Source organism: Pan troglodytes, chromosome 23 (assembly GCF_028858775.2).
Source record: "Pan troglodytes isolate AG18354 chromosome 23, NHGRI_mPanTro3-v2.0_pri, whole genome shotgun sequence".
NCBI classification, from domain to species: domain Eukaryota; kingdom Metazoa; phylum Chordata; class Mammalia; order Primates; family Hominidae; genus Pan; species Pan troglodytes.
The window spans coordinates 48,168,584-48,196,470 of NC_086016.1; the positions used below are offsets into that span (position 1 = coordinate 48,168,584).

Consider the following 27,887-nt stretch of genomic DNA (forward strand, 5'->3'; position numbering starts at 1 on the left):
TTTGGGAGGCCGAGGTAGGTGGATCACCTGAAGTCAGGAGTTGGAGACCAGCCTAGCCAACATGGTGAAACTGAAAATGCAAAAATTAGCCAGGCATGGTGGCGTGTGACTATAGTTCCAGCTACTCAGGAGGCTGAGACAGGAGAATCACTTGAACCTGGGAGGTGGATGTTGCCGTGAGCTGAGATCGTGCCACTGCATTGCAGCCTCGGTGAGAGAGCAAGGCCCCATCTCAAAAAAGAAAAAAACAGTCTTTCAGACCAAACGATCGACAAACCAGACTGTCCAAACAGCCATAAGCCGTAACTTTGTGCAGAGGTAAAAGACCGAGGTCACATCGGGACCTGTTGGATTCAAGGCATGTTGACAGCTGTTCCAGGCTTCAGATAGAGCCTCCAGCTGGCAGGGTGGCCACAGGGCTTGTTGAGTAGGAAGCCTCGTTGCTTTGACAGGTTACTTGGCCCCATGAGGGACAATCCCATAGTCAGTTACCCAGAAACGTGACTGTCTCCTTGAAATCCTCAGCATGGGGTCTTATGAATAAACCCTTACTAGATCTCCTGTTCTGTCTTATTTTTATGCAGAGCTTTACTTTATAGCAGAAAATTCCATTTTTACCCTTAAATGGCTTGCTTCTGCTCCCTTAGTGTTCTTGTCACTTTAACTTGCATTCATCTTTGTCCCTTTAGAAAAGGATTTGTCCTACAACCAGCTCTTGCAGAAGGTACTTGGTTTATTGTTAACCGATGTTTGCTAAATGTTTGAATTATGTTGAGTTGCTTAAAGTCATGCTATCAGGTAGATGTTGTGGCTGTTCTTTTCACTCTCTTATTTGGGGATTTACAAAACAGTTATGTTTTTAGTTTTCTTTTATTTGTTGTGTTGAATAGGAATGTAGCTCTGGGAACCTCTAGTTCCAAATAAGAAAGCCTTGGACACATTTCCAGTTGGCAAGCTGGCAAAATGAAGGGCGTACAAGTTGTTAGAGAGGCTGGGAGCCTATTTAAGAACTCAGCTTCAGGATGGGACATGGGATATACCTCGAGTTAGAGGTTCTTATTAACTGTGGATTCTTCTATGCAGATATCTGTCACAATATAAGTTACTATAAGTCAGTACTAAGGCAGCTGCTACATTCTGTTTGCCAAGGGGAAGAAGAAAGCTTGCAAATGGTGGAAATGGTATTCCTTAAAAATGTCAGTATCATAAAAGACAAAGAAAAGCTGCGGAAATGCTTCAGATTAAAAGAGAGAAGACAATAAAATGTAATACCTGACTCTGAACAGCATCCTGTACTGAAGGAGGAAAAATGCCATCAAGGACATTATTGGGTCAACTAACAAAATTTGAATACGAATCATAGATTGAACTGTATCTGTTAAATTAACAGAAGCGAAGTGTTCTGTGGTGTGTAGGAGCACACTGCCATTCTTAGCAAACGTGTAGTTTAGTATTTAGGAGAAAGGGCCATGAGGTATGCAACTCACCCTCAAATACACACACACATACACATATATACATACATACCTATAAAGAAAGAAATTATGGGCTAGGTGCAGTGGCTCATGCCTGTAATCCCAGCACTTTGGGAGGCCGAGGTGGGCGGATTGTGAGGTCAGGAGATCGAGACCATCCTGGCCAACATGGTGAAACCCCGTCTCTACCAAAATACAAAAAATTAGCTGGGCATGGTGGTGCACGTCTGTAGTCCCAGCTACTCGGGAGGCTGAGGCAGGAGAATTGCTTGAACCCAGGAGGCAGAGGTTACAGTGAGCCGAGATTGCACCACTGCACTGCAGCCTGGCAACAGAGCGAGACTCTGTCTCGAAAGAAGGAAGAAAGAAAGAAGGAGGGGGGGGGGGAAGAAAGAAAGAGAGAGAAAGAAAGAAAGAAGGAAGGAAGGAAGGAAGGAAGGGAAGGAAGGAAGGAAAGAAGGAAATAAATTATGATAAAGCAAATGGTTAAGTTGGTAACTACCAGTGAATATGGGTAAAGTTAGGGTGTTCTTTATTCTGTTTTGGGGGGTGCAACTTTTCTATAAGTGAAAGTACTTCCAAATAAAAAGTTAAAAGGCAAGCAAATAAATAAAAGAGACAGTTTCTATGTTATATATCCTAGCTATGTTTACCATGTCTGAATTCTGAAAGCTGCAGAGCAGAAAACCTGAAGAACAGATCACCTGTTCTTAAAATACCACTGTTGGCCAGACATAGTAACTCACTCCTGTAATCCCAGCACTTTGGGAAGCTCAGGAGTTTGAGAACAGCCTGGGAAACATAGTGAGACCCTGTCTCTACAAAAATTTAAAAAATTATCCAGGCATCATGGTTCGTGCCTGTAGTCCTAGCTACTCAGGAGGCTGAGGTAGGAGGATTGCTTGAGCCTGGGAGTTCGAGGCTGCAGTGAACCATGATCACACTAAAGCACTCTAGCCTGGGCAACAGAGCAAGACCCTGTATCAAAAAAACAATCAAACAAAAAATCACTCCTAATTTTCCTCCCTTTTAGTACTTTTAAAAATTAACTTAAAACATTTTTTGGATAATTGTAGTTTTTTTTGCTTTTTTTTTTTTTTGAGACAGAGTCTCATTCTGTCACCCAGGCTAGAGTGTACTGATGCAATCTCAGGTGACTGCAACCTCTGTCTCCTGGGTTCAAGTGATTCTCCTGCCTCAGCCTCCTGAGTAGCTGGGTTCATAGGCGTGCACCACACCTGGCTCGTTTTTATATTTTTAGTAGAGATGGGGTTTCACCTTGTTGGCCAGGCTGGTCTCAGATTCCTGACTTCAAGTGATCTGCCCGCCTTGGCCTCACGTGCAGTTTTAGGAAATAATACAGAGATCCCCAGCACTCTTTCCAGTTTTCCCCAAGGGTAACATCTTGCAAAGTGAGAGGACGATATCACAGTCAGGATACTGACATTGATACCATCAAGATACATAATGTTTCCATCACCAATCAGCGGTCATGGTGCCTTTTATAGCCAAACCCACTTCTCTCCTACCTTCCCATCCCTTTTTTAATTTTGCCAGTCATTAATCTGTTGCCCATTTCTGTCATTTTATGAATGTCACATAGGCCGGGCGCGGTGACTCACGCCTGTAATCCCAGCACTTTGGGGGGCCAAGGCAGGCAGATCACGAGGTCAGGAGATTGAGACCATCCTGGCTAACACAGTGAAACCCTGTCTCTACTAAAAATACAAAAAAATTAGCCGGGCATGGTGGCGGGCGCCTGTAGTCCCAGCTACTCAGGAGGCTGAGGCAGGAGAATGGCGTGAACCCAGGAGGCGGAGCTTGCAGTGAGCCAAGATCGCGCCACTGCACTCCAGCCTGGGTGACAAAGTGAGACCCTGTCTCAAAAAATAAAATAAAATAAAATAAAAATAATCTGTTTAATAGCCTACTAGTGTTCTTCCTTTACTATTTTATTGAGCATTAATTAATCCCAACATTATGTCTATGTCAGGACTGATGACAATATTTGGTATAAAAATTTGATAGTATCAGAGGCTGAGGCAGGAGAATGCTTGAATCCAGGAGGCAGAGGTTGCAGTGAGCTGAGACCGTGCCACTGCACTCCAGCCTGGGCAACAGAACAAGACTCCATCTCAAAAAAAAAAAAAATCGATAGTATCATATCCTCCAGGATTCAAAGTGAACTTCAAACAGTCTTATGTAGTCTAAATTTTGGAATGCATCCCAGTATTGAGTTGCAGCAGGGATTTGAGTTTTTGTGAAGAGAGAGAGGTATATCAGAATCTTGGGCATAAACTAAGGAGCCATGTCAGAACCTCAGGTGTATGCCAATGAGATAGATCAGAACCTCAGGCATGTACCCGATGAGACAGATCAGAACCTCAGGCGTGTACCCGGTGAGACAGGTCAGAACCTCAAGCGTGTACCTGTTGAGACAGGTCAGAACCTCAGGCGTGTAGCCAGTGAGACAGGTCAGAACCTCAGGTGTGTACCCAGTGAGACAGATGAGAACCTCAGGTGTGTAACCAGTGAGATATATCAGAATCTTGGGTATTTACCCAAAGAGGTATAGCAGAGTCTCAGGTATATACTCAAGAAGGCATATCTTGAGGCTTTAAGTATCTAGCTAAGGATTTATATCAGGATCTCAGGTTTATACCCAGGGAGGTATAGCAGAATTTGGGGTATAGATCTAAGGAGGTCTATCAATCTAGAGCATATAGCCAAGGAACTATATCAGAACCTCAGGCACCTACCCAAAGAGGCATTTTAGGACTCATAAGGAGGGGGTAGATTTCAAAAGTGTAGTCTAACAGTTTATCTACTTTGAAATTTAAAACAATATTAAAGGAAAACATGAAATATTTCTATCTGTCAGAAGGTGACATGAGTTTTAAACAATTAAGAAATATACTGGCTGTGGCCTTGTAACCAAATTATTATGCCTATAGAAATTACAGGCTCCATTTTCCAGGATAGAATAACAGGGACTGACTTACCTTCTCATCTGAGATAACAAAACCTCCATACAAATACATGAAACAATGTTCTTCAAGATGCTGGACATCAGGCAGTGAAGGGCACTGATGGTTGTAAGACAAGGTGAGAGGTGTGGCTTGAGAGAGTTTCCAGGCTGCAGTGCAGGGAGAGGGGAAACTGAGGCAGATCTTGGCAGACTTCCTCAGTTGACAAAATAGAGCTGAGAGTCCAGGGAGACCATGGTGTATAGATTATCCAAAGCAAAGTATGAGAGGTGCAAGCCATATACAGAGGGACTCCAGAGATCTACCAAAGTACTGCTTGGTGCATCCATGTGAGCAAAACTACTTGAGGCCAGGAAAAGAACCATCTGAGAGGATTAGAAGGAACAGTGCCCAGTACTTGTGCCAGCCAGGAATGGTGCCTGGTGCTCACGCAGGGCCAGGAACAGTGCAGGGATTTGAGTGTTTGTTAGGAGAGGGAGGTATATCAGAATCTTGGGCATAAAGACAAGAAACCATATCAGAACATCAGGTGTGTACCAATGAGATAGATCAGAATCTCGGGTGTATACACAGTGAGATAGATCAGAATCTCAGATGTGTACACAGTGAGGCAGATCAGAATCTCAGATGTATACACAGTGAGATAGATTGGAATCTCAGGTATGTACCCAGTGAGTCCAAGAGCATGGTGCTGGCATCCGGTGAGGGCCTTCCTGCTGGATTGTGACATGAAGCAAGGCAAAGAGCCTGTCAGCTCAGGGCTCTCTTCCTCTTCTTATAAAGTCACCATTCCTATCATGGGGGCCCCACCCTGATGATCTTATAATCCTAATTACCTCCCAAAGGCTACCTTCAAATGCTATCAACATATGAATTTGGAAACTAAGTTTCCAGCACATGAAATTTGGGGGATACATTCAAAGTATAGCAAATATTACATCATAACCAGTAGGATTCATCCCAGGAAATGCCAAATGGCTTGATAATCAAAAATTAATGTAACTCACCGTATTAACAGGATGAAAAAGAAAAACCATGTGATCATCTTAGTAGATGCAGAAAAGCAGTTGATTAAATCCCACATTCATTTCTAACTTAAAAAAACAACTGGATTTTGACAGAGGTGCAAAGGCAATTTGGTAGAGAAAGGACAGTCTTTTCAATAAATGGTGCTGGTGCAATGGTTATCCATATGCCCAAAATGAACTTTGACCCATGCCTCATGCCATACACAAAAATTAACTCAAAATAGATCAGAGATCTGAAGGTAAAATTTAAAACTATAAAACTTCTAGAAGAAAACACAGGAGAAAAATCTTTGTGACCTTGGGCTAGGCAAAGATTTCATAGATATGACACCGAGAACACAATCTATGAGAGAAAAAAATCAATAAATTGAACTTCATCAAAATGAAACTTTTACTGTTCAAAAGACAGTTTTAGGAGAATGAAAACACAAGTTACACACTGGGAAGAAATATTCAAAAAGCATTTGCCTGATAAAGGTTATTGTAGCTGGAAGACAGAAAAAATTCTCAAAACTCACCTAGAAGAAAATAACCCAGTTTTAAAAATGGGCAAGAGATCTGAACAAACACATCGTCAAAGAAGATAGATGAATAGCAAGTAAGCATGTGAAAAATTCTCAATGTTATCAGTCATCAGGGCAATGCAGATGAAACCTACAGTCCCCATGCTAATGTTCTACAACTTACGCAGTGGTGGTATGATACCACTACATGCCCATTTGAATGGCCAAAATTAGAAAGGTTGACCATACCAAACATTAGCCATGATGTGCAGGAACTGGAATTCTCATCTCTGCTGACAGGAAGGTAAAATGATACAAACACATTGAAAAACAGGTTGGCAGTTGCTTTTTTTTTTTTGAGATGGAGTCTTGCTCTCCCAGGCTGGAGTACAATGGCGCAATCTCAGCTCACTGCAACCTCTGCCTCCCAATGAATTAGAAAAATAATAATAAAGTAACAATAGCAGTAATAATAATAGAAATAATGATAGTTTCTTTAATAAAAATGCTGTTTAGGCCCAGACTGAAAGGCTTTAAGTAACCACTCCCCCACTGAAGTTAGAGTTAAGAAAGAATATTAATTTTCCTTGTGTGAAACATTAATCTTATCTAGCCTCCATGTATTTTGTAAGTTCTGTAAATTCCTGTTTTCCCTGCACAGCTGCAAATTCACAAGGCAGATAAGCTTAAGCTGCAAAACATGTTTTTCTTAAGATGTAAGGCATGTCACAAGAATATCACAAGATGATAACGGCCTTTATTCTCACTTCTGTATGTCTGCTTCCTGCCTCACATACTTCCCTCCTCAAGATGCATAAAAGGTACTTGCCTTCTTTGTTTGGTGCTCTGACTTTCTGGATGCAAGTCCACTGAGCCAGCGTACACCTTAAATAAATCCTCCTGAACCCCATCAATTGCTCCAGTTCTCTGATTTCCCACTACATTTTCTGGGGGCTCGTCCGGGATTGGAGATGGCAGATTTTCTGTCTCCCTTGCCTATGGGACTGGAGCCTGGGTCGAGGGAGACCTGGGACCTTTGGTGCCAATGGGAGGACTTTAGCCTGGAGAGGAGATTGGCTCTCCTGTGTCCCGGTGTCCTTCCTAGACAGCACAACGGAACCTATAAAGGGCTTGCAGGACGGTTCCAGCAGGGGCTGGGGATGGTGAGAGTAGCTCACCAATTCAGATGACAGGGTTTTGCCATGTTGCCCAGACCCAGACAGGCTGGGGACAGTGAGAGTAGCTCACCGATTCAGATGAAACTTACACCTTAGCCGATGCAGGACGCGAGAGTGGCTCACTAAGTTGGTCAGGAAAGAAACTGAAAATGGGAAGAGTGGCTTCCTGCCTTGACTAAGGATCGGGAACTGGGAGCGGGGAGGTGTGTGAAAGAGATGGTTCCGGGAGGGCCGTGATGTGGGGAGACACAGATCTCTTAGCATGGACTGTGTGCTCTGAGGCGAGTGTGTGATTGACCAGAACCAGGGCATCGCATACGGCTGACAGGAGCTGCCCCACAGCTGCAGCAGGCTGTGGCAGGAATAAGGTACTCTCCTAGCTAAGCAGCACCTGAAACTCCCGTAATAGGACCCAGTCTGGTCAGTCTGGAATGAAAGTGAGAGTGAGTGTGCATCACAAAGAGTGGGATGGGAGGAAAAGCATGGAAACCCACTCCTCTGGGGTGCATGTTAAAGAATTTTAAGAAAGGTTTTGCTGGAGATTATGGAATTAAGTTGTCCCCCCAAAGATTGAGGGTTCTGTGTGAAGTGCAATGGCCTTCTTTTAATGTCGGGTGGCTGGCCGAGGGTACAATAAATAGGGAAGTGATTGGTCATATATTTAGGGTAGTGACTGGGGTTGGAGGACACCCTGGGCATCCAGATCAGTTCCCATACATCAATTCCTGGATGATTACAGTCTAGACATGCCCCAGATGGTTACAGCCTTGTCTGGCAACTTACTGTAAGACTCTAGTGACCTGAGCCGAACCTAAGGCAGTTAGAGGGCCCCCTTCACCAGACACCTCAGGTGGAAAGAAAAAGCCACAGGAAAATTAGGAAAAGCCTGTTCTACTTCACTGGGATCAAGTGATTCTCCTGCCTCAGCCTCCTGAGTAGCTGGGAGTACGGGTGTGCACCACCACGCCTGGCTAATTTTTTTTAATTTTATTTTTAGTAGAGACGGGGTTTTGCCACATTGGCCAGGCTGGTCTTGAACTCCTGACCTCAGACAGTCTGCCTGCCTTGGCCTCCCAAAGTGCTGGGATTACAGGTGTGAACCACCATGCCCAGCCAGCAGTTTCTTATAAAGTTAAACCAATGCCTACCGTGAGATCTGGCAATCCCACTCCTAAGTATTTGGCCAAGAAAAAAGAAAGCATATATTCCATACAGAGTCTAGTCCTGAATGTCTATAGCTGCTTTATTTATAATAGCTCAGACTTGGAAACAATTCAGATGCCATTAATAGGTGAATATATTCTCAAACTGTGGTTATCCATACAATGGAGTATTACTTTGCAATCAAAAGGAATGGCCTATGAATACCCATAACAACATGGATGAATGCTGAAATAATTGTGCTGAGTAAAAGAAGACAGGAAAAATAAGTATAATACATACTGCTTGATTCTATTTGTATAAAACTAGAAAGTACAAACTAATCTGTAATGACAGGAAGCAGATCAGTGGCAGTGGGCATGGAGGGGCAAGAGGGAGAGATTAGATGGGCACAGGAAAGCTTTGAGGATCATGGGTCTGCGTACTGTCTCGGCTATGATGGTGGTTTCACAGGTTTATACATATGGCAAAAAAATACCAAATTTGTACACTTTAAATATGTACAGATTATTGTATGCCAGTTACATGTCCATAAAGCTTTCTTTTGTTGTTTTGTTTTTATTTTATTTTTTGAGACAGAGTCTCGCTCCGTCGTCCAGGCTGGAGTGCAATGGCACCGTCTCAGAGCACTGTAACCTCCGCCTCCCGGGTTCAAGCGATTCTCGTGCCTCAGCCTCCCAAGTAGCTGAGACTACAGGCATACGCCACCATGCCCAGCTAATTTTTCTATTTTTAGTAAAGACAGGGTTTCGCCATGATGGCCAGGCTGGTCTTGAACTCCTGACCTCAGATGATCCACCCACCTCGGCCTCCCAAAGTGTTGGGATTATAGGCATGAGCCACAGCACTGGGCCCATAAAGCTGTCTTTTAAATGAAAAAAAAGTTGGCTTGAAATAAGCATTAGAACTGTGGCTTTGGCTCTGAAATCCTCATCTGAGGACCCACACTCGGGTGCCCCAATGTGGCGGTGCTTACAGAAATGACTCCATCTGCTAAGTGAGTAAATGGGTAATTCTCCACTGAACACACACTCGTTTAGCAGCCTAAGCAGCAAGAGTTCAGGTAATCCTCACATTTCAATTTGTCATTAGTTTAAACTTCCAGTCTTTGTTTTAAAAACACATTACAATAATACTACATTTTCCCTCATCTCTAAACTTTACTGAAGACTCCAACAGAGAGTAATATTCACCGAGAGGATCATCTACTCAACACAGATAAACTGGGAAAGAAAAATAACTTGTGAGTAATTCAGAATCTGGATTATCAGGTCAGGCGCAATGGCTCACGCCAGTAGTCCCAGCACTTTGCGGGGCCCAGGAGGGCAGATCACTTGAGTTCAGGAGTTTGAGACCAGCCTGGGCAACACGGCGAAACCCTGTCTATACAAAAAATAGAAAAATTAGCCAGGCATGGTGGCATGTGCCTGTAGTTCTAGTTACCCAGGAGGCTGAGGTGGGAGGATCACTTGAGCCTGGGAGGTCGATATTGCAGTGAGCTGTAATTGCACCACGCACTCCAGCCTGGGTGAAAGAAGGAAACTCTGTGTCCAAAACAAAACAAACAAAACAAAACAAAAAAAGCTAAATTATCAAATGTCTAGATCGTTGATGGTTGGAAGTAAAGTTGAGAAATGTTCACACTGGGAGATGACACACAGTGAACCACACAGAGGGTTCTAACGTGGTTGTTAGAAGCAGAAACTAGAGGCTTGCTGCCTGAGGTCAAACCCCGGTCCCGGTGGTTCTGTGCCCCAGCGCATGTTGTGGTAGCCTCTCTGTACTTCAGTTTCCTCATCTGTAAAGTAAACATAATGATAATGCCTGCCTCATGGGGTTGCTGTTACCAGGAAGTGAGTTAATGCACATTAGCTTCTTATTTATGACAGTGCCTGGCATAGGATAAGGGCTCAAAAAGTGTTAGCTGGCACCACTATCATTATCAACATCTCTAATTTATTGCAGGGTTGGTTCTGAAAAATGGCTGATGATGATTTGATGATGACTTCATTTTTATAAAACAATAATATTGCAGTGCAAATTAAACACAAGCAACCTGCAACACGCCACTGCAAGTTGGATGTCTAGAAAAGGTGCCATGAGTTACCTTCTAAAACATCATAAGAAACCATGTTCACCAATAATTACCATAATAGGAGAGAAGTACCAAGTACCATGGGGAGACAGAGTCCAGAATCTCAGAGAGAGACACAATTACCTTTTAGTTACACTAATGGGGAAAACAGGAGCTTTGCTACCCTTGCACCTGATGGAGGGCTTCTCTGAATATAGGGCTATGGGGTCAGAAGCCAGTTTCCTCCCATATTTAGAAGGTTTCCAACTGTTGTCTTTCACTTCCCATGTTGCTGTTGGAAAATCCAAAAGTATTCTATTTGGCCAGGCACAGTGGCTCACACCTGTAATCCCAGCAATTTGGGAGGCTGAGATTACCTGAGGTTGGAAGTTCAAGACCAGCCTGGCCAATATGGCGAAACCTCTTCTCTACAAAAAATACAAAAATTAGCCAGGCGTGGTGGTGCACGCCTGTAGTCCCAGCTATTAGGGAGGCTGAGGCACGAGAATTGCTTTAACCTGGGAGGTGGAGGTTGCAGTGAGCTGAGATTGTGTCACTGCACTCCGGCCTACGCGACAGAGCAAGACTCCGTCTCAAAAAACAAAAAAAGTATTCTGTTGGATCCTTTGTGTGCGACATGTTTTTCCCTCTCAGAAAGCTCGTGGGATCTTCTCTTTGTCTCCAGCATGGTCTGGAATTTCCCAGTGAGTGACCATCTGTGTGTGTGTATTCATCCATTCTGTTGAGTCCCTGGTGGGCCCTTGCAACCTGGAAATTCATGCCCATCATTTCTGAGAAGTTATCCTGAATGCACTGGTTGGTGGTTTCCCGTGCTCCATGTTCTTGCTTCCTGCTCTTCGGAGCTCCTGTTATTTGGATGAGTTTTGTCTCCTGGACTGGTCCTCTCTTACTTCTCTTGCTTCTCCCATGTTCCATCTGTTTTCACTCTACTTTCTGTGAGATCAGGCCCTTTATCTTCCAACCCTTCTATTAGGTTTGCAATTGAGTTTGTAATTCCCTAGAAAAGTTCTTATTCTCTGAATATCCCTTTCGATAGCATACTCTTCCTTTTTCATGAGTGCAGTATTTCTGCATGGCTCTCATCAGAACGTGCTAGTGTCTCCCATTTCTCATAACTTTCTAGAGTGAGGACCATTTGAACTTGGAGTGCCCTCATTTTAAAACTCTGTGGTTGACCTTGTTCCCCTCTTTTGCTGCTGCTTTTCACCAGACTTTGAAGAAGCAGAAATACATTCAGAACTTGTCTGCTCTGGCAAAAGACAATACTGTTGGCTTAATCTAAAAGCTGAAGAAGAAAGCTCAAGGAGAGAAGTTTAAAAATATACCATCTCTGGCTGGGCGTGGTGGCTCACATCTGTAATTCCAGCACTTTGGGAGGCTGAGGCAGGTGGATCACCTGAGGTCAGGAGTTCAAGACCAGCCTGGCCAACATGGTGAAACCCCGTCTCTACTAAAAATACAAAAATTAGCCAGGTATGGTGGCAGCCACCTGTAATTCCAACTACTCGGGAGGCTGAGGCAGGAGAATCACTTGAACCCAGGAGGCAGAGGTTGTGGTGAGCCGAGATCACGCCACTACACTACAGCCTGGGTGACAAAGTGAGACTCCATCTCAAAAAAAAAAAAAAAAAAAAATATATATATATATATATATATATACACATATATATATATATACACATATATATATACATATATATATATATATATATACACACTAACTTTCAGCATATAGGACTATTGCAGAAGGGATTATCTTTCTACTTGGTTGGTTCCTCTTGGTCTTGAGCAAATTTTGACTTCCCTGAGTTGGCCCCTAAAAGTTAAAGGGAAAGGGCCTTTTCTCTTTCCTTTAAAACCAATATGGCATATTTGCTGAGAACTTAGATACCACAGGATTGGCAGTGTAGACTTACATTCATAGACCGGATGCCATCAGCCAACCTTGAATAATTTGCAGCACATTGCATCATTTTATTTAAGTAATGCGAAGTCCTTGACATGTCTCAGACATTGTCTTGGTTACTTGTAAGGTCTCACATAAATCTAATTTTCCTCTTTCTCTGCCCTTTCTGGTTCAGCTCAGTTTATTCAAGGGTGTATTTGTGCAACACACTTGAATAAGGTGTGGTCCTGCCTTTGTAGATGTTATAGTTTGGGAAGATCAGCCGGGCGGAGAGAAGAGCATGATTCAAGGATGAAGGCGTGGGCTGGGGGCTGGGGGAGCAAGGATTCCCAGTAACGAGGGAGGAAGGAGCGGCACCATGTGCCCGTTACTCTATAGACATCTCGAACCACCTGGCCATGTAGCTGTCATTAACCTAAATTTACAGTTATTGAAACTGAGGTTCAGCCAGGCGTAGTGGCTCGCGCCTGAACACAGGAGGCGGAGGTTGCAGTAAGCCGAGATCACACCACTGCACTCCAGGCTAGGTGAGAGAGCGAGACTCTGTCTCAAAAATAAATAAATAAATAAAATAAAAGAACAAAACAAAACTGAGGTTCAAAGAAATGTACAGTGCTCCCCCCCTTATCCAAAGAGGATACATTCCAAGCCCCCACAGTGGATACCTGAAGCCTCAGATAGTATCAAACCCTATATATGCTATGTTTTTTCCCTGTATATGCATACCTATGATAAAGTTTATAAATTAGGCACAGTAGGAGACTAACAACAATGATAATAAAATAGAACAATTATAACATACACTGTAACAAAAGGGTCTCTTCCTCTCTCTCTCAGAATATCTTATTGTACTGTACTGGGGGTAACTAAAACCAAGGAAAGTGAAACCATGGATAAGGGATATCTACTGTATATGGTGGAGTTTTCAAGGTCATAGCACTGCCTTCCCCTGAGGTTGGCCTTGCAGCCTCTCTAGGCACTGCTAAGAACCCCTCTGAGGTGAACACTGTAAGCATCATCATTGCTTCTCAGAAGAGGAGACCTGGCTTACAGAGGTCAAGCCTCAGGTACCTTAAACACCAGTTTAAAACTGAACTCATGGCCAGGTGCATTGGCTCATGCCTGTAATCCCTTCTCTCCATGCTCAAAACCTGCCCTCCTTGTCTTTATATTCCAAATTTCGTGGGTGCCACCTCCTCTGCCCAGTGACTTGCCAGAGCATACATTCATCCTAGACTCTGTCCCAGGTCCCTGGTCCAGGCAGTTGCCAGTTGTCAGGATCAGCTCTTTATCTCGCAGTCCTCCTGCCTCTTGTGTCATTACCCAGGGCTGTCACCATCTCTTCTTGGGACAGTTACAACAGCCCCGTAAGGAGTTGTGCTGCTTCTAGTCTTGTTCCCTTTGAATCTGGATTCCTTCTTGCCATCAAGACAATCCTGATACAAATTTGATCACGTCACACTTCCCTTCAATAGTCTTCCATGGCTCCTTATTGTTTTAGGATGAAATCCAAACTCCTAAACGTGGGGATTAACAATGTGCCATGATTGGCACTGCTGGCCTCTCCTACCTCTGCAGACTCACCTCTTGCCACTTCTCCCTTGAGGTAGATCAAAAATGGTCACAAGTTCTTTGAGGCTCTTCCCATCAAGAGATAGAGTTTATTTCCCCACCTCTTGGATCTGGGCTTGCCTTGTGACTTGCTTTGACCCACAGCATGTAACAGAAAGGACACTGCCTAACTTACAAATGAGGTCTACCTTAAGAGGCTTTGCAGATTCCACATTCAACCTCTTGGAATGCTGCCACCATCTGAGAAGCCTGAGGTGGCCTCTGTGAGGATGAAAGACTTCATGGTGAGAAATACCTAGCCAACAGCCTGGCACCAGCTACCAGGCATGTGACTGAGGCCATCCAGCCATAGCTGAGCCACAAAATGACCACAGCTATGTGAATTATCCCAGGTCAGACCAGTAGAAGAGCTGCCTGGCTGAGCTCAGCCCAATTTGCTGACCCATAGAATTGTGAACAAATAAAATGGTTGTAGTTATAAGCCATTAAGTTTCAGAGTTTGTTACACAGTAACATGTAACTGATACAACTCTTGGAGCCAGTTGTTCAGCCATTCTCAACCACTTATTCAATGATGTTTTGGGCCATATATGCAGATGTGCTGTTCCCTTTTCCTTGAAATGGCCCTTACCCTCCTTTCTGTTGGGTTTTCCTATGGAATATCCAGTCAGCCTTTAGGATTCATCTTGGGTGTCCCTTCGTGTATGTAGGCTCCCTGGCCCTCCAGGATTCCCCTAGTAACAGCCCTCATCATGCTGCCTTTACAACCATTTGTTTATTTGTACCTCTCACCTGCTAGTTGGGCAAGTTACTCACCTCTCTCAACCTCTGCATTTTTCTTCTTTATAAATGGGACCAATAATGCCTACCCTGCCCTGGCATGGATAGATTAAAGAAAAAAAATACATGCAGCTGCCATTGAGGGCCTGGCCCACGTGCGATGTTCAATAATATTATTTCTCCTTGTTTTCCTTCCCGTGCCAGTGCCACACCCCCCTGTCCCAGTGCTCTGGGGCTGTGGATCCCTTCAAAGCTGAGATTGCCTGTCTGTGGTCTCCAGCGTTAAGCACAGTCATTAGCTCAGGTGCGTGCTCATGTGTTCCACGAGTTCAAGCCTCAGCCCTGTAAAGTTTGCCTGCCATGTATCTGATATATTTCTGCTAAAACCCATTAGGCCTTTCTTGTTCTGAAATGTCATCATTAGTTGTGTGTCACTTCAGTTTTGTAACTGGCCAGGCCACTGTGCCCAGGCTGCTTCCTCGTCATCTGGCTGCTAAATGCTTCAACTTTACCTGCCTTGCTATGCGTCCCATCCTGTATCAGGTCAGAGCTCTTGAGTGGTGAATACGAATTTCATTTCAGTTGACTTTTGATTCTTGTGGCAGGCCTCTCGGCCTACTCTAATTTGATTGCAACGGACACAAAATGTGTCCAAACTTGCAGCTTTTCTTCTCTTATTTTGATATCACCATCCACAAAGGTAAGATATTTTAAAACAGTAACTACAAACTTTCTGAAAATTATAAAGAAGTGCTGGGTTTTAAACGGAAGTCATATAGTGTGAACTTTGTGTAAAGTCCGTAGGGAGTTTTCTTGGAAATGGCTGGGAACATTCTTTTTGCACCTTTGAAGATAAAGGTGGAGGAGCTCACAGCTCTTGTGCCATGTTGGGCTTGTCACTTTTTTTATGTGCCAAATTCTTTTGATTACAAAATTTTAAGTTTAATGCTTTAGGTATTGTTGGGCAAGATCTAGATGTATCTAGTTAAATGTAGGTGATATGCAAACTATTTATGATGCATTTGATTTAAATTCATTAAGATAGAGTGTCTTTACCACCATTATAGTCTGGTCCTTTTCCTTCTGTTTTAAATGTGTTTCCATTGGCATTTTCTAAACTGACTTTGTTAGCGTGTTAATCATTTGGCACTGGTAATGATTAATCTTTTCTTTCTTTCTATTTTTTTTTCTCTTTTTTTTCTTTTTTTTTTTTTTTTTTTTTGAGACAGAATCTTGCTCTGTCACCAGGCTGGAGTGCAGTGGCGCAGTCTCAGCTCACTGCAACCTCCGCCTTCCAGGTTCAAGTGATTCTCCTGCCTCAGCCTCCCAAGTAGCTAGGGACTACAGGCACGTGCCACCATGCCCAGCTAATTTTTGTATTTTTAATAGAGATGGGGTTTCACCATGTTGGCCAGGATGGTCTCAGCCTCTTGACCTCGTGATCCGCCCACCTCGGCCTCCCAAAGTGCTGGGATTACAGGCATGAGCCACTGCGCCCAGCCGTGTTCATCTATTTCTGTGAACCGATGCTAGGTGAAGGTACAGAGGGCTTTCTAGCTTCTGTGTTTATTTTGAAATGTTATTTTAAATCTTAGCCCAACAAATTGAGCGAAAAGACTTCTAGATGTTAAATATGATATTCAAAAAATATAAAGACAAGGTGATAAATTAGAATTGGTGGGAAAGAGAAAAATCTGTCTTCTGATAGTCACCTGCCCCAGCAACACTACTCGTTTGAGAAGACTTCCATCCTTTACCCTGAAAGTGTTCCATGAGGTTGGATCAGACCTCATTTAGCAAAGAAAGGTGTAAATAGATTTCTGTAGGGTGGCATTATTAAGAATATTAAGTGGTTACAATACAGTAAATTAGAGGGAGTAGTACAGAAGCATAAGCAGTCAAAAAAGTGAAAGTCTAACGTTCGTAATTATTGTTCTGGAGGCTTTTGTATCACATATAAGTTCCAGGCTGGGTATGATGGCTCACACCAGTAATCCCAACACTTAGAGGCCAAGCCGCGTGGATCGCTTGAGCCCAGGAGTTCAAGACCAGGCTGGGCAACATAGTGAAACCTATCTCTACAAAAATACAAAAATTAGCTGGGGGTGGTGGCAGCGCCTGTAGTCCAAACCACTTGGGAGCCTGAGGTGAGAGGATCACCTGGGCCCGGGAGATCAAGGCTGCAGTGAGCCATGATCTTGCCATTGCACTCCAGCCTGAGTGACAGAGAGAGACTCTGTCTCAAAAATAGAAAAGTTTTGAGTGTGAAAATTCAAGCTCAATTCCATTTGTTTGTTGTCTTGAGTGTCTGATCACATAAAATATAAAGATGTTTTGATAGTCGGGACAGTATTCAGCTACCTGCTATTTAATACATTATTTCAGAAAATATTTACAAAGGGGGCTGGGCACAGTGGCTCATGCCTGTAATCCCAGCACTTTGGGAGGCCGAGGTGGGCGGATTACCTGAGGTCAGGTGTTCAAAACCAGCCTGGCCAAACACGGCGAAACCACATCTCTACTAAATATACAAAAAATTAGCCGGGCGTGGTGGTGTGTGCCTGTAGTCCCAGCTACTCAGGAGGCTGAGGCACGAGAATCGCTTGAACCCGGGAGGGGTGGGGTTGCAGTGAGCCGAGATCGCACAACTGCACTCCAGCCTGGGTGACAGAGTGAGACTGTGTCTAAAAAAACAACAACAAAAAAGAAAATATTTCCAAAGGACCTTCTGGGTCCAAGAACCTCATGTCCAATACAAGGGTGCACACGTGGGTGAGACACAGCAGCTGCCCTCCAGGAGCCCACAGTGGAGGGGTTTCCCTTCGGTCTCCTTTTATTCCAAGCAAGTGGCAAAATTACTTTACTCTTAATACAAACCACTTCCTTCTATCACAGGACGCTTCCCAAGCTCTGCAACTGTTGCTCCTGAGGAAGGGAGTGGAACTGATAATCTGTTCCTCCCTATTGTGTTCAGTATGGTTTTTTTTTTTTTTCCTTTTGCTGGCTTTGTTTTCCTGTCCCTATGGGGAATTAAAATTCACTCTGCAAATTAGATCACCTTTCCCACGCAGAATCCCTTTGACTTCTGTTCTAGATATCCATTACATTTTTGTAGTCTTCGGACACACTGTGTGTGCCGCTTTGCCCTCTGGGTGACAGCAGGCTGTGGCTGCGGCGACAGAGCTGAGGTGAATTCTCACAGACCATCACTGGGTTACTCCTGGAGTAAGTAATTCCCAAGAGCTCCTTCTGTGCAGATCGTTAGAAATAGATGTTGAGGAAAAAAAAAAAAAAGAAATAGATATTGAGGCCAGGCGCGGTGGCTCATGCCTGTAATCCCAGCACTTTGGGAGGCTGAGGCGGGCAGATCACGAGGTCAAGAGATCAAGACCATCCTGGCCAACATGGTGAAACCTTGTCTCTACTAAAAATACAAAAGTAGCCGGGCGTGGTGGCGCACGCCCGTAGTCCCAGCTACTCAGGAGGCTGAGGCAGGAGAATCACTTGAACCCGTGAAACGGAAGTTGCGGTGAGCCGAGATCACGCCACTGTACTCCAGCCTGGTGACAGAGTGAGACTCCATCTCAAAAAAAAAGAAAGAAAGAAATAGACATTGAACACCTGCTACACAGCAGGGATTGTGCTAGAACTATGGATGCAAAGATTAGGCGAATATGTTCCCTAGCCTCACAAAGCATATAGTCTAGTAGGAGAGACAGACACGTAAAAAGTTTCAACAGCACAGATAATCAGGGCTACACCAGAATTGGGCCCAAGATGCTGCAGGAATCTATAGGTGAATGGGTTTCATGAAGGAAGAGCTTCTTCTCCCATTTATAACTCATTTTAGCCTAATCTTCCAAACAGTCACGCATCTAAGAGCTGGTGATGCAGAAAATACCTTCGTGTTAGTTATGAATTACCGTTGGAATCCTTCCAGTGTTTGCACCTGCCCTGTGCTCGGGTAACGTAAAACAGTGATATAATTTGATGTCTACTTCCTCTTGTATTTGTCTGCTTTTAAGTGTTCTACAATTTTCATATACTCTGTTTCATCGTTCTCAAAGGAATATTTTGATTGATAAATGTTTAGTTAGTAAGACCTAAAAACCGAATCTCAGTAGTTTGAGCTTATGATATACAAGATGCAGCTCTAACATTTAAATTGGAAGGGAAATGTCAAACAGATACCTGCACTCTTGTTTGTTGCAACACTGTTTACAATAGCTAAGATTTGGAAGCAACCTAAGTGTCCATCACCAGACAAATAGATAAAGAAAATGTGATATATATATACAATGGAGTACTATTCAGCCATAAAAAAGAATGAGATCCTGTCATTTACAACAACATGGGTGGAACTGGAGATCATTATGTTAAGTGAAATAATCCAGGCACAGAAAGACAAACTTCACATGTTCTCACTTATTTGTGGGCTCTAAAAATCAAATCACTTGAACTCAGAGAGAGTAGAAGGATGGTTACCAGAGGCTGGGAAGGGTGGTGAGGGGTTGGGGGCAGTGAAGATGGTTAACAGGTACAAAAAACTAGAAAGAATGAATAAGACCCACTAGGTTTTTTGTTGTTGTTGTTGTTGTTGTTTTGAGACAGAGTCTCACTCTGTCACCCAGGCTGGAGTGCAGTGGCATGATCTCGGCTCACTGCAACCTCCACCTCCTGGGTTCAAGCGATCCTCCTGCCTCAGCCTTCCAAATAGCTGGGATTATAGGCACGCGCCACCACACCTGGCTAATGTTTGTATTTTTAGTAGGGACCGGGTTTCACCAGGTTGAACAGGCTGGTCTCAAACTCCTGACCTCAAGTGATCCACTCGCCTTGGCCTCCCAAATGCTCAGATTACAGGCGTGAGCCACCGCACCTGGCCACTGTTTGATAGCATAATAGGGCGACTATAGTCAATAATAACTTAATGGTATATTTTTAAATAACTTAAAGAGTATAATTGTATTGTTGTAACTGAAAGGATCAATGCTTGAGGGCACAGCTACCCCATTCCCCATGATGTGTTTAGTTCACATTACATGCCTATATCAAAGCATCTCATGTACCCCATAAATATATACACCGAGTATATACCACAAATATTTTAAATAATTTTTAAAATAAAATAATAAATTGTAAGGGAAAGAAAATTATGAATTTAGAAATGTAAAAGGTCTCAGGTAAGGAAGGAATGAGAGGATCATGCAGAACCTTCCATCATTGCTGGGACTGGAACAGAAGCCCTACCTTTTCCCAACACCCTATCCACCTGTCCCTCACCTCTCAGCTTTTGTGAGACTCTGTCTGTGCTATGAAACTGAAGATCTAACTCAGTGCTGTTTGCATTGTCTTGCCTCCTGGACCAGAGTTTGCAGTTGTTGAGAAAAGGGATGGTTGGTTATGTCTTGATCCCCCCCAGAGCATTTGGGGCATAGGACACGGGAACTGGCCAGCCTGGTTCACTCTTCTCGATTAGCTGGACAGTGGCATGTCATGTGGGTAATAGGAAGGGGTGGGGACTTCCCCGGGATATTCTGCTCCTGATCAGAAGCTCCAGTGATGTGGGGGGAGCCCCAGCACCAGAACATGCTGGGAGGGCGTGCAGGGTGGGGCAGGTGCCCGTTTGGCCTCTGCTGTCTATCTGGGGGATGCATCCAAAGGCAACTGTTCCTTATCTGCTCTTGTTGGGAGCAAGGAAGAGCCAATTTGTTCAATGATCCGTATACAGCCAGTCCCTCTGGCCAGAGTTCAAGACAGTATTGCCTCACTCTATATAGAGATTGTATCTTGGTTAGCTCTTCATTCATAGCAAGACCAATGTTTCTGTAAATTAATCCTGGGTATTGTTTAAAAGCAACTAAAAATGATGAAATTGTAAAACTTTGAAACTCCCTGAATGTAACGACAAGCAAACTAACATTGTTATATTGGTCGATGCTCCTGGCCAGAAGAGAGAATATTAGCAGGGATAAAAGGCATAGGCCACATGCATTTTCCACCCCAGTGCTGAGAACACGATGGGCGAAAAAGGGAGGTGGCCACAGCCCATCCATCACACAGTCTCTGCCCATCTACTTGCTTTTTCCTTTTTTTTTTTTTTTTTTTTTTTTGAGACAGAGTCTCACTTTGTCACCCAGCGGTGCAATCTCAGCTCATTGCAACTTCTACCTCCCAGGTTCAAGCGATTCTCCTGCCTCAGCCTCCCGAGTAGCTGGGATTACAGGCACCTGCCACCAAGCCCAGCTAATTTGTTTGTATTTTTAGTAGAGACGGGGTTTCACCATGTTGGCCAGGCTGGTTTTGAACTCCTGACCTTAAGTGATCCGCCCACCTCAGCCTCCCAAAGTGCTGGGATTACAGGTGCGAGCCACCACGCCTGGCCCCAGCTACCTGCTTTCTTTTTTTTTTTTTTTTTTTCTTTTTTTGAGACAAAGTCTTGCTCTTGTCCCCCAGGCTGGAGTGCAATTGCACGATCTCAGCTCACTGCAACCTCCGCCTCCCGGGTTCAAGCGATTCTCTTGCCTCAGTCTCCTGAGTAGCTGGGATTACAGGCGCCTACCACCACGCCGGGCTAATTTTTGTATTTTTAGTAGAGATGGGATTTCACCCTGTTGGCCAGGCTGGTTTCGAACTCCTGACCTTAAGTGATCTGCCCGCCTCAGCCTCCCAAAGTGCTGGGATTACAGGTGTGAGCCACCATGCCCGGCCCCGGCTACTTGCTTTCTATTGGGATGAACCTCATGGTTAATACAGTTAGTTAGTGACTGCAACTTTTGAACTTTTTGTTCATAGTGAAAAATATTTTAAGTAATGCTTACCCCATTATGTTTCTTGTCATTTGAAAAAAAATCTCCCTTCAGACAGAATGCAGAATAAAATACGATAGAAAATCTGTACAGAGTCACAGGCTGATTTATGCTAATAGGTTACAGAGAAAGAAAGTCTTCTAAACCCTATGAAAGGTTAACAGTTCTCTTTTATTTTTCCCTGTGTGCTATTTGATGATTTCCCTGTGAACTTTGATGATTTATTGCCAGAATTCCAAACATAATATGTGAATTTCACAAAAATGGATGAAATGTATCTATTTTTCATTGGTAGAGGAAGCCAAAACATCCCTTCCTCACCGCACTAAAAGCTGTTGTTTACATTAAGCAAACCTCAAATGTGAACATATTTTTACGCAAATGCATTTAATGGGTGAATATTTTCTTTGGGACGGTATTCTTCACTCTATCTGGAGAGTCTGGCGTTCCGTAATCACCATGTGATGACGGCTGCCCTGACAGTGGCTGGTAGCAGCACATACCCCCGAGCCTCTCCGTGATGTGAGCCGTGGGCATCATGTGACCATTTTCAGAAGGGAAGACAGTTCTGGAAGCTAAAGGTCACCTAGTCAGCCTCGTTGGGCGATTGATGACTCAGCTGGGTTCAGGGAGGTGGACCCGAGGCAGAGCCTCTAGAAGGCAGCGGTGGGCAGGGCGGTTCAGGCAGGTGGCACCTGGGCAAAGGTGCAGACGTGGAATCCTGAAAGCAATTCTCAGCGCTGCTGCGTTTCCAGGAGGTAGAAGAACGGTGACAAGTGCACAGTCGGGTAGGGACAAATGTGGAAGGGATGGGAACAGTGTGTTCAGGAGACTGGGCTTCAATCTGGAGGTCTCGGGAAGTGGTTTAAGATGTTTCAGCGAGAGCATGATACAGACTAACCCAGGAAGAACCGCTGCTTTGTCACTTATACCCCTATGGAAATGCCGTTCGCTTTGCTAGTTGAAATAGCCTACCATTGTCTGGGACTCACCCGGTTAGATTTGTTTGGACTCCACAAAGTATTCTTGACCATACAATCATGGTCGAGGACCCCCTGCATGAGCTGCCTTCATGGCTACAGGGAGAGCACACCAAAGTGGATGTCACACCCAGCACACATGCCACCGGTTTGGCCCTGCGCCCTGTAGCCTGAGCCACACTGGCCGCCTGTTGTTCCTGGAATGTGCCAACATGTTTCAGTCCTGGAGCCTTTGCACTTGGTGTTCTCTTCGCTGGAACATTCTCCCCCAAGACATTTACACAGCTTGCCCCCTCATTCCCTGAGGTTATCTCCTGCCCCCTAATCAGTGAGGCCTTCCCTGGCCTCACCCCGGACACTCCACACGTGCATTCGTTTCGTTGTTCACCATCTGTGTCCCAGTTACAAGGGAGGCTCCCTGAGAGCAGGGATCTGATTTTTGTTTGTTGTTGTTGTTGCTGTTTTGAGGTGGAGTCTCGCTTTGTCACCCAGGCTGGTGTGCAGTGGTGCGACCTCAGCTCACCGCAACCTCCGCCTCCCAGGTTCAAGTGATTCTCCTGCCTCAGCCTCCTGAGTAGCTGGGATTACAGGCACATGCCACCACGCCCAGCTAATTTTTGTATTTTTAGTAGAGATGGGGTTTTGCCATGTTGGCCAGTCTGGTCTCAAACTCCTGACCTCAAGTGATCCGCCCGCCTTGGCCTCCCAAAGTGCTGGGATTACAGGTGTGAGCCACCGTGCCCGGCCCAGGGATCTGTTTTTGTCTCTGCTGTGTCCCCAGCACCTCAAACATATTGTACGGAGCTGCGACAGCTGCGCAGTCAGTGATGACTGAGGGATTCCTGGCCCCGTGGGCTGTGGCTCCTTCAACAGTTTGTTGTTTAAAGGTTTTTCACTTTCTCAGCGTGCTGATCAAGAGAGAAGCCTAGAGGAGAGGCTCAGCAGTGTTCCTGGTTAGATGATGAATTCAGGCGTATCTTGGATGGTAAAAGACGTTGCATTTAAAACCAAGCAAGTGGTCAGGCGCAGTGGCTCACACCTGTAATCAAAGCACTTTAGAAGGCCGAGGTGGGCGGATCACCTGAAGTCAGGAGTTCGAGACCAGCCTCCCAGCATGGTAAAAACCCGTCTCTACTAATAATACGAAAAAACTAGCTGGGCTTGGTGGCGGGCACCTGTAATCCCAACCACTCAGAAGGCTGAGGCAGGAGAATTGCTTGAACCCGGGAGGTGGAGGTTGCAGTGAGCTGAGATCACACCACTGTACTCCAGCCTGGGCGACAAGAGCAAGACTCTATCTCAAAAATAAAAAAAATTTTAAATTAAAACAAACAGCCGGACGCAGTGGCTCACGCCTGTAATCGCAGCACTTTGCAGAGCCGAGGCGAGCGGAATACGAGGTCAGGAGATCGAGACCATCCTGGCTAGCACAGTGAAACCCGTCTCTACTAAAAAAAAATACAAAAAATTAGCCAGGCGTGGTGGCGGGCGCCTGTAGTCCCAGCTACTCAGGAGGCTGAGGCAGAAGAATGGTGTGAACCCGGGAGGCGGAGCTTGCAGTGAGCCGAGATCGTGCCCCTGCACTCCAGCCTGGGCAACAGACTAAGACTCTGTCTCAAAAAAAAAAAAAAAAAAAAAGAATAAATAAATAAATAAAAAATAAAAACAAACAAGTGAACGTTGTTATACATCAGTCTTACCAATTGTTCCTCTTTCCTCCCAGTAGCTTGGAGCTCGGCGGCACAACCAGCACCATCCAGTCGCGATGGTGGACACGGAAAGCCCACTCTGCCCCCTCTCCCCACTGGAGGCTGGCGATCTAGAGAGCCCGTTATCTGAAGAGTTCCTGCAAGAAATGGGAAACATCCAAGAGATTTCGCAATCCATCGGCGAGGATAGTTCTGGAAGCTTTGGCTTTACGGAATACCAGTATTTAGGAAGCTGTCCTGGCTCAGATGGCTCGGTCATCACGGGTAAGTGTGCTGTTTCCTAGAAAGTTTTATTTAGAAATGTTTCTTCCTCCAAGAAAACTGTTCTCTTTTTTTTTTTTTTTTTTTTTTTTTTTGAGACAGAGTCTCGCTCTGTTGCCCAGGCTGGAGTGCAATGGCTCGATCTCGGCTCACTGCAAGCTCCGCCTCCTGGGTTCACACCATTCTCCTGCCTCAGCCTCCCGAGTAGCTGGGACTACAGGTGCCCGCCACCACGCCCAGCTAATTTTTGTATTTTTAATAGAGACGGGGTTTCACTGTGTTAGCAAGGATGGTCTCGATCTCCTGACCTCATGATCTGCCCGCCTCGGCCTCCTAAAGTGCTGGGATTACAGGCGTGAGCCACGGCGCCCGGCCGAAAACTGTTCTCTTTAGGTGGAAAAGAAGTCACACTTTTTTGCAAAGAAAGCTTCAGACGTGGTAAAGCATGACCTCCAGTGCCCCTGGGCCCTGGAAGGCGCGTGTCACGGCTCACGGTGCCCCCTCTTGTGAAAGCCATGCACACATCAAACAGTGCTTGAGATTCAGTCATGGGGAGCAGCTAAAGTACACAGACCCTAACCCCAGCAAGCCCGCGGGGGACAGCTAGACATTTTTAAGAGGAGACATGTGCAAGGGTCTGCATAGAGGTACTGTTGGTAAGAGGGAAGGATGGGAAACAAGCTGTACATACGTCAAACGGAAACAGATAAATTGGGATGCATTTATACAGTGGTATATACTTCATAGCAATTTAAAAGAACAGACTAGGACGGGTGCGGTGGCTCACGCCTATAATCCCAGCACTTTGGAAGGCCGAGGCAGGTGAATCACTTGAGGTCAGGAGCTCAAGACCAGCCTGACCAACATGGTGAGGCCCCATCTATACAAAAAAAATTTTAAATTAAAAAAAAATTAGCTAGGCATGGTGGTGCATGCATGTGGTCCTAGCTACTCAGGATGCTGAGGGAGGAGGACCACTTGAGCCCAGGAGCTCGAGGCTGCCATGAGCTATGACTGCCACTGCACTCCAGCCTGGGTGACAGTGAGACCCTGTCTTTTAAAAAAAAATTTTTTTTAAGCAACATTGAATGAAAATAAACAAGCTTAATGAATATTTTTATGATCCAATTAATGTAAAATCTTTTATTTTCTATTTTTTGAGACAGAGTTTTGCTCTTGTTGCCCAGGCTGGAGTGCAGTGGTACGATCTCAGCCCACTACAACATCCATCTTCCGAGTTCAAGCAGTTCTGCCTCAGCCTCCCTAGTAGCTAGGATTACAGGTGCCCGTCACCATGCCGGGCTAATTTTTGTATTTTTAGTAGAGATGGGGTTTCACCGTGTTGGCCAGGCTGGTCTCAAACTCCTGACGTCAGGTGGTCCGCCTGCCTCAGCCTCCCAAAGTGCAGGGATCACAGGCATGAGCCACTGCACCCGGCCCAATTAAAATCTTTAACACTAAACAATCTAGTACATCACTGGTGGAAACAGACATACACCTATTGCAAAGGGCATCTCAGCTTTAAGGACTCAGTCACCTCCTGAGCAAGATGGAGGGAGAACTGGGGAGGGGTCCCATGGGGACTGTAATTCTCTCTAGGTTGTATATTTTTAAAAGACTTCAGCAGTGTGATAAACCTGGGTGGTGTGTACATGGGTATTACAGTCATGTTGCTTAATGACAGGGACAGGTTGTGAGAAATGCATCCTTAGGTGATTTCATCATTGTGTGAAAGTCATAGAGTACGCTTAAACCCAGATGGTACAGCCTGCTGCACACCGAGGCTCTGCGGTGCAGCCTGTTGCTCCCAGGCACGCACCTGTACAGCGTGTTACTGTACTGAACGGCGTAGGCCCCTGTGACACAATGGTAAGTATTTGTGCGTCTAAACATACCAAAACATATAGTAGAAAAGGTTACAGCAAAAATACAGTATTATCATCTTATGAGACCATGATACCACAGTTGAACTTATGGTCTATTGTTGACCAAAATGTCACTGTGCAGTGTGTGACTATACAGAAATAAGCTCAGAGAAATTAAGTAACTTGGCTGGGCGCGGTGGCTTATGCCTGTAATCCCAACACTTTGGGAGGCTGAGGCAGGCGGATCACCCGAGGTCAGGAGTTCAAGACCAGTCTGGCCAACATGGCGAAACCCCATCTCTACTAAAGAATACAAAACATTAGCTGGGAGTGGTGGCAGGTGCCTGTAATCCCAGCTACTCTACTCAGGAGGCTGAGGCAGGGAGAATTGCTTGAACCCAGGAGGCAGAGGTTGCAGTGAGCAGAGATCATGCCACTGTACTCTAGCTTGGGCGACAGGGTGAAACTCCATCTCAAAAAAAAGTTGGGGCGTGGTGGCTCATGCCTGTAATCCCAGCACTTTGGGAGGCTGAGGCGGGCGGATCACTTGAGGTCAGGAGTTAAAGACCAGCCTGGTCAACATGGTGAAACTGCATCTCTACTGAAAATACAAAAATTAGCCAAGCATGGTGGTGCACACCTGTAATGCCTGGGCAACAGAGCAAGATTCCGTCTCAAAAAAAAAAAAAAAAAAAAAAAAGTAAGTCACCTGCCACGGTTCATACAGCCAGAAAGACACAGAGCCGGGCCTGGACCCCGCCTCTCAGCTGGCTCTAGAGGGCTATTCTCTGCATGCTGGCATGATCACGCCTTGTAAAAGGTGGCAGTGTTCTCAGCTTAGTCAATCAGGAATTGCAAGAGGCAAGTGAGCCCCTGAGGACTCTGGGGGGCCTTTGTGACCGAGCAGCTTTGGGAGTGACCCTGACAGACCTTTACAGGTGGTGCAAGTTTTGACTCCCTTTCTCCTGGCGCGTTAAGCAGAGGATAAGCGCTGTGGAGAGAGTGAAGGTGTAGGGAGATGATGGCCCCCAGAGCAGTGGGGAAGGGGACAGGGAGGCTGGAGGAGAGCAAGGAAAAGGCTCCGTGTCAGGTGGCGCCTTGAGTGGCCTGGGTAGGTTGTCTTGCAGTGAACCCGGGTTAATGGCCTTGACAATGACCGCATTGCTTCCTGAGCACTGCAGGCTGCCCACACACCTCACACCTCGGCTTGCCTAAGCCCAGAGCAGCCTTGTGAGGTCGTTGTTATGTTTATTTAAGGAAGGAGGAAAGGAGGCAGGTCCCAGGACATCCTGACGTGCTGGAGATCACCAGCCCAGAACCCAGCTCTTAACCCCACAACGTGGGACCTTTCTTCACCCATCACAGACACACCCCATGCTGGTTCACCGTTTTCCTATAATGACTATTTGTGCTATTTATCAGAAAAATCTTTTCCTTATGGATTTGAAAAGATTTATCTTGCTTTTGTTTTTCTTTTTTGCCTTTCTTTTTTAAGGCAGGCAGGCTCCCCCAGCCCCACCCCCAGGGTGAAAAATATAGTTCATTGTCTAGTAAAAGAGTTCAGAGATACACTTTTTT

The 27,887-nt window shown here is 45.1% G+C and overlaps 1 protein-coding gene across 6 annotated transcripts in view; it reads left to right on the forward strand.

Annotated features, from left to right (window-relative positions):
* PPARA (peroxisome proliferator activated receptor alpha) overlaps nucleotides 1-27,887 on the forward strand; it is an 81,272-nt gene that overhangs the window by 21,871 nt on the left and 31,514 nt on the right. For 3 of the 6 annotated variants that reach the window (XM_009438608.5, XM_009438609.5, XM_063808095.1), the window contains one exon: nucleotides 24,198-24,447. In XM_009438608.5, coding sequence (XP_009436883.1) covers nucleotides 24,240-24,447 — 208 coding nt within the window. In that variant the 5' untranslated portion in view covers nucleotides 24,198-24,239. The remainder of the gene's footprint in view (nucleotides 1-24,197; nucleotides 24,448-27,887) is intronic. The other 3 variants (XM_001136470.8, XM_063808094.1, XM_024352771.3) reach the window with 1 other exon arrangement.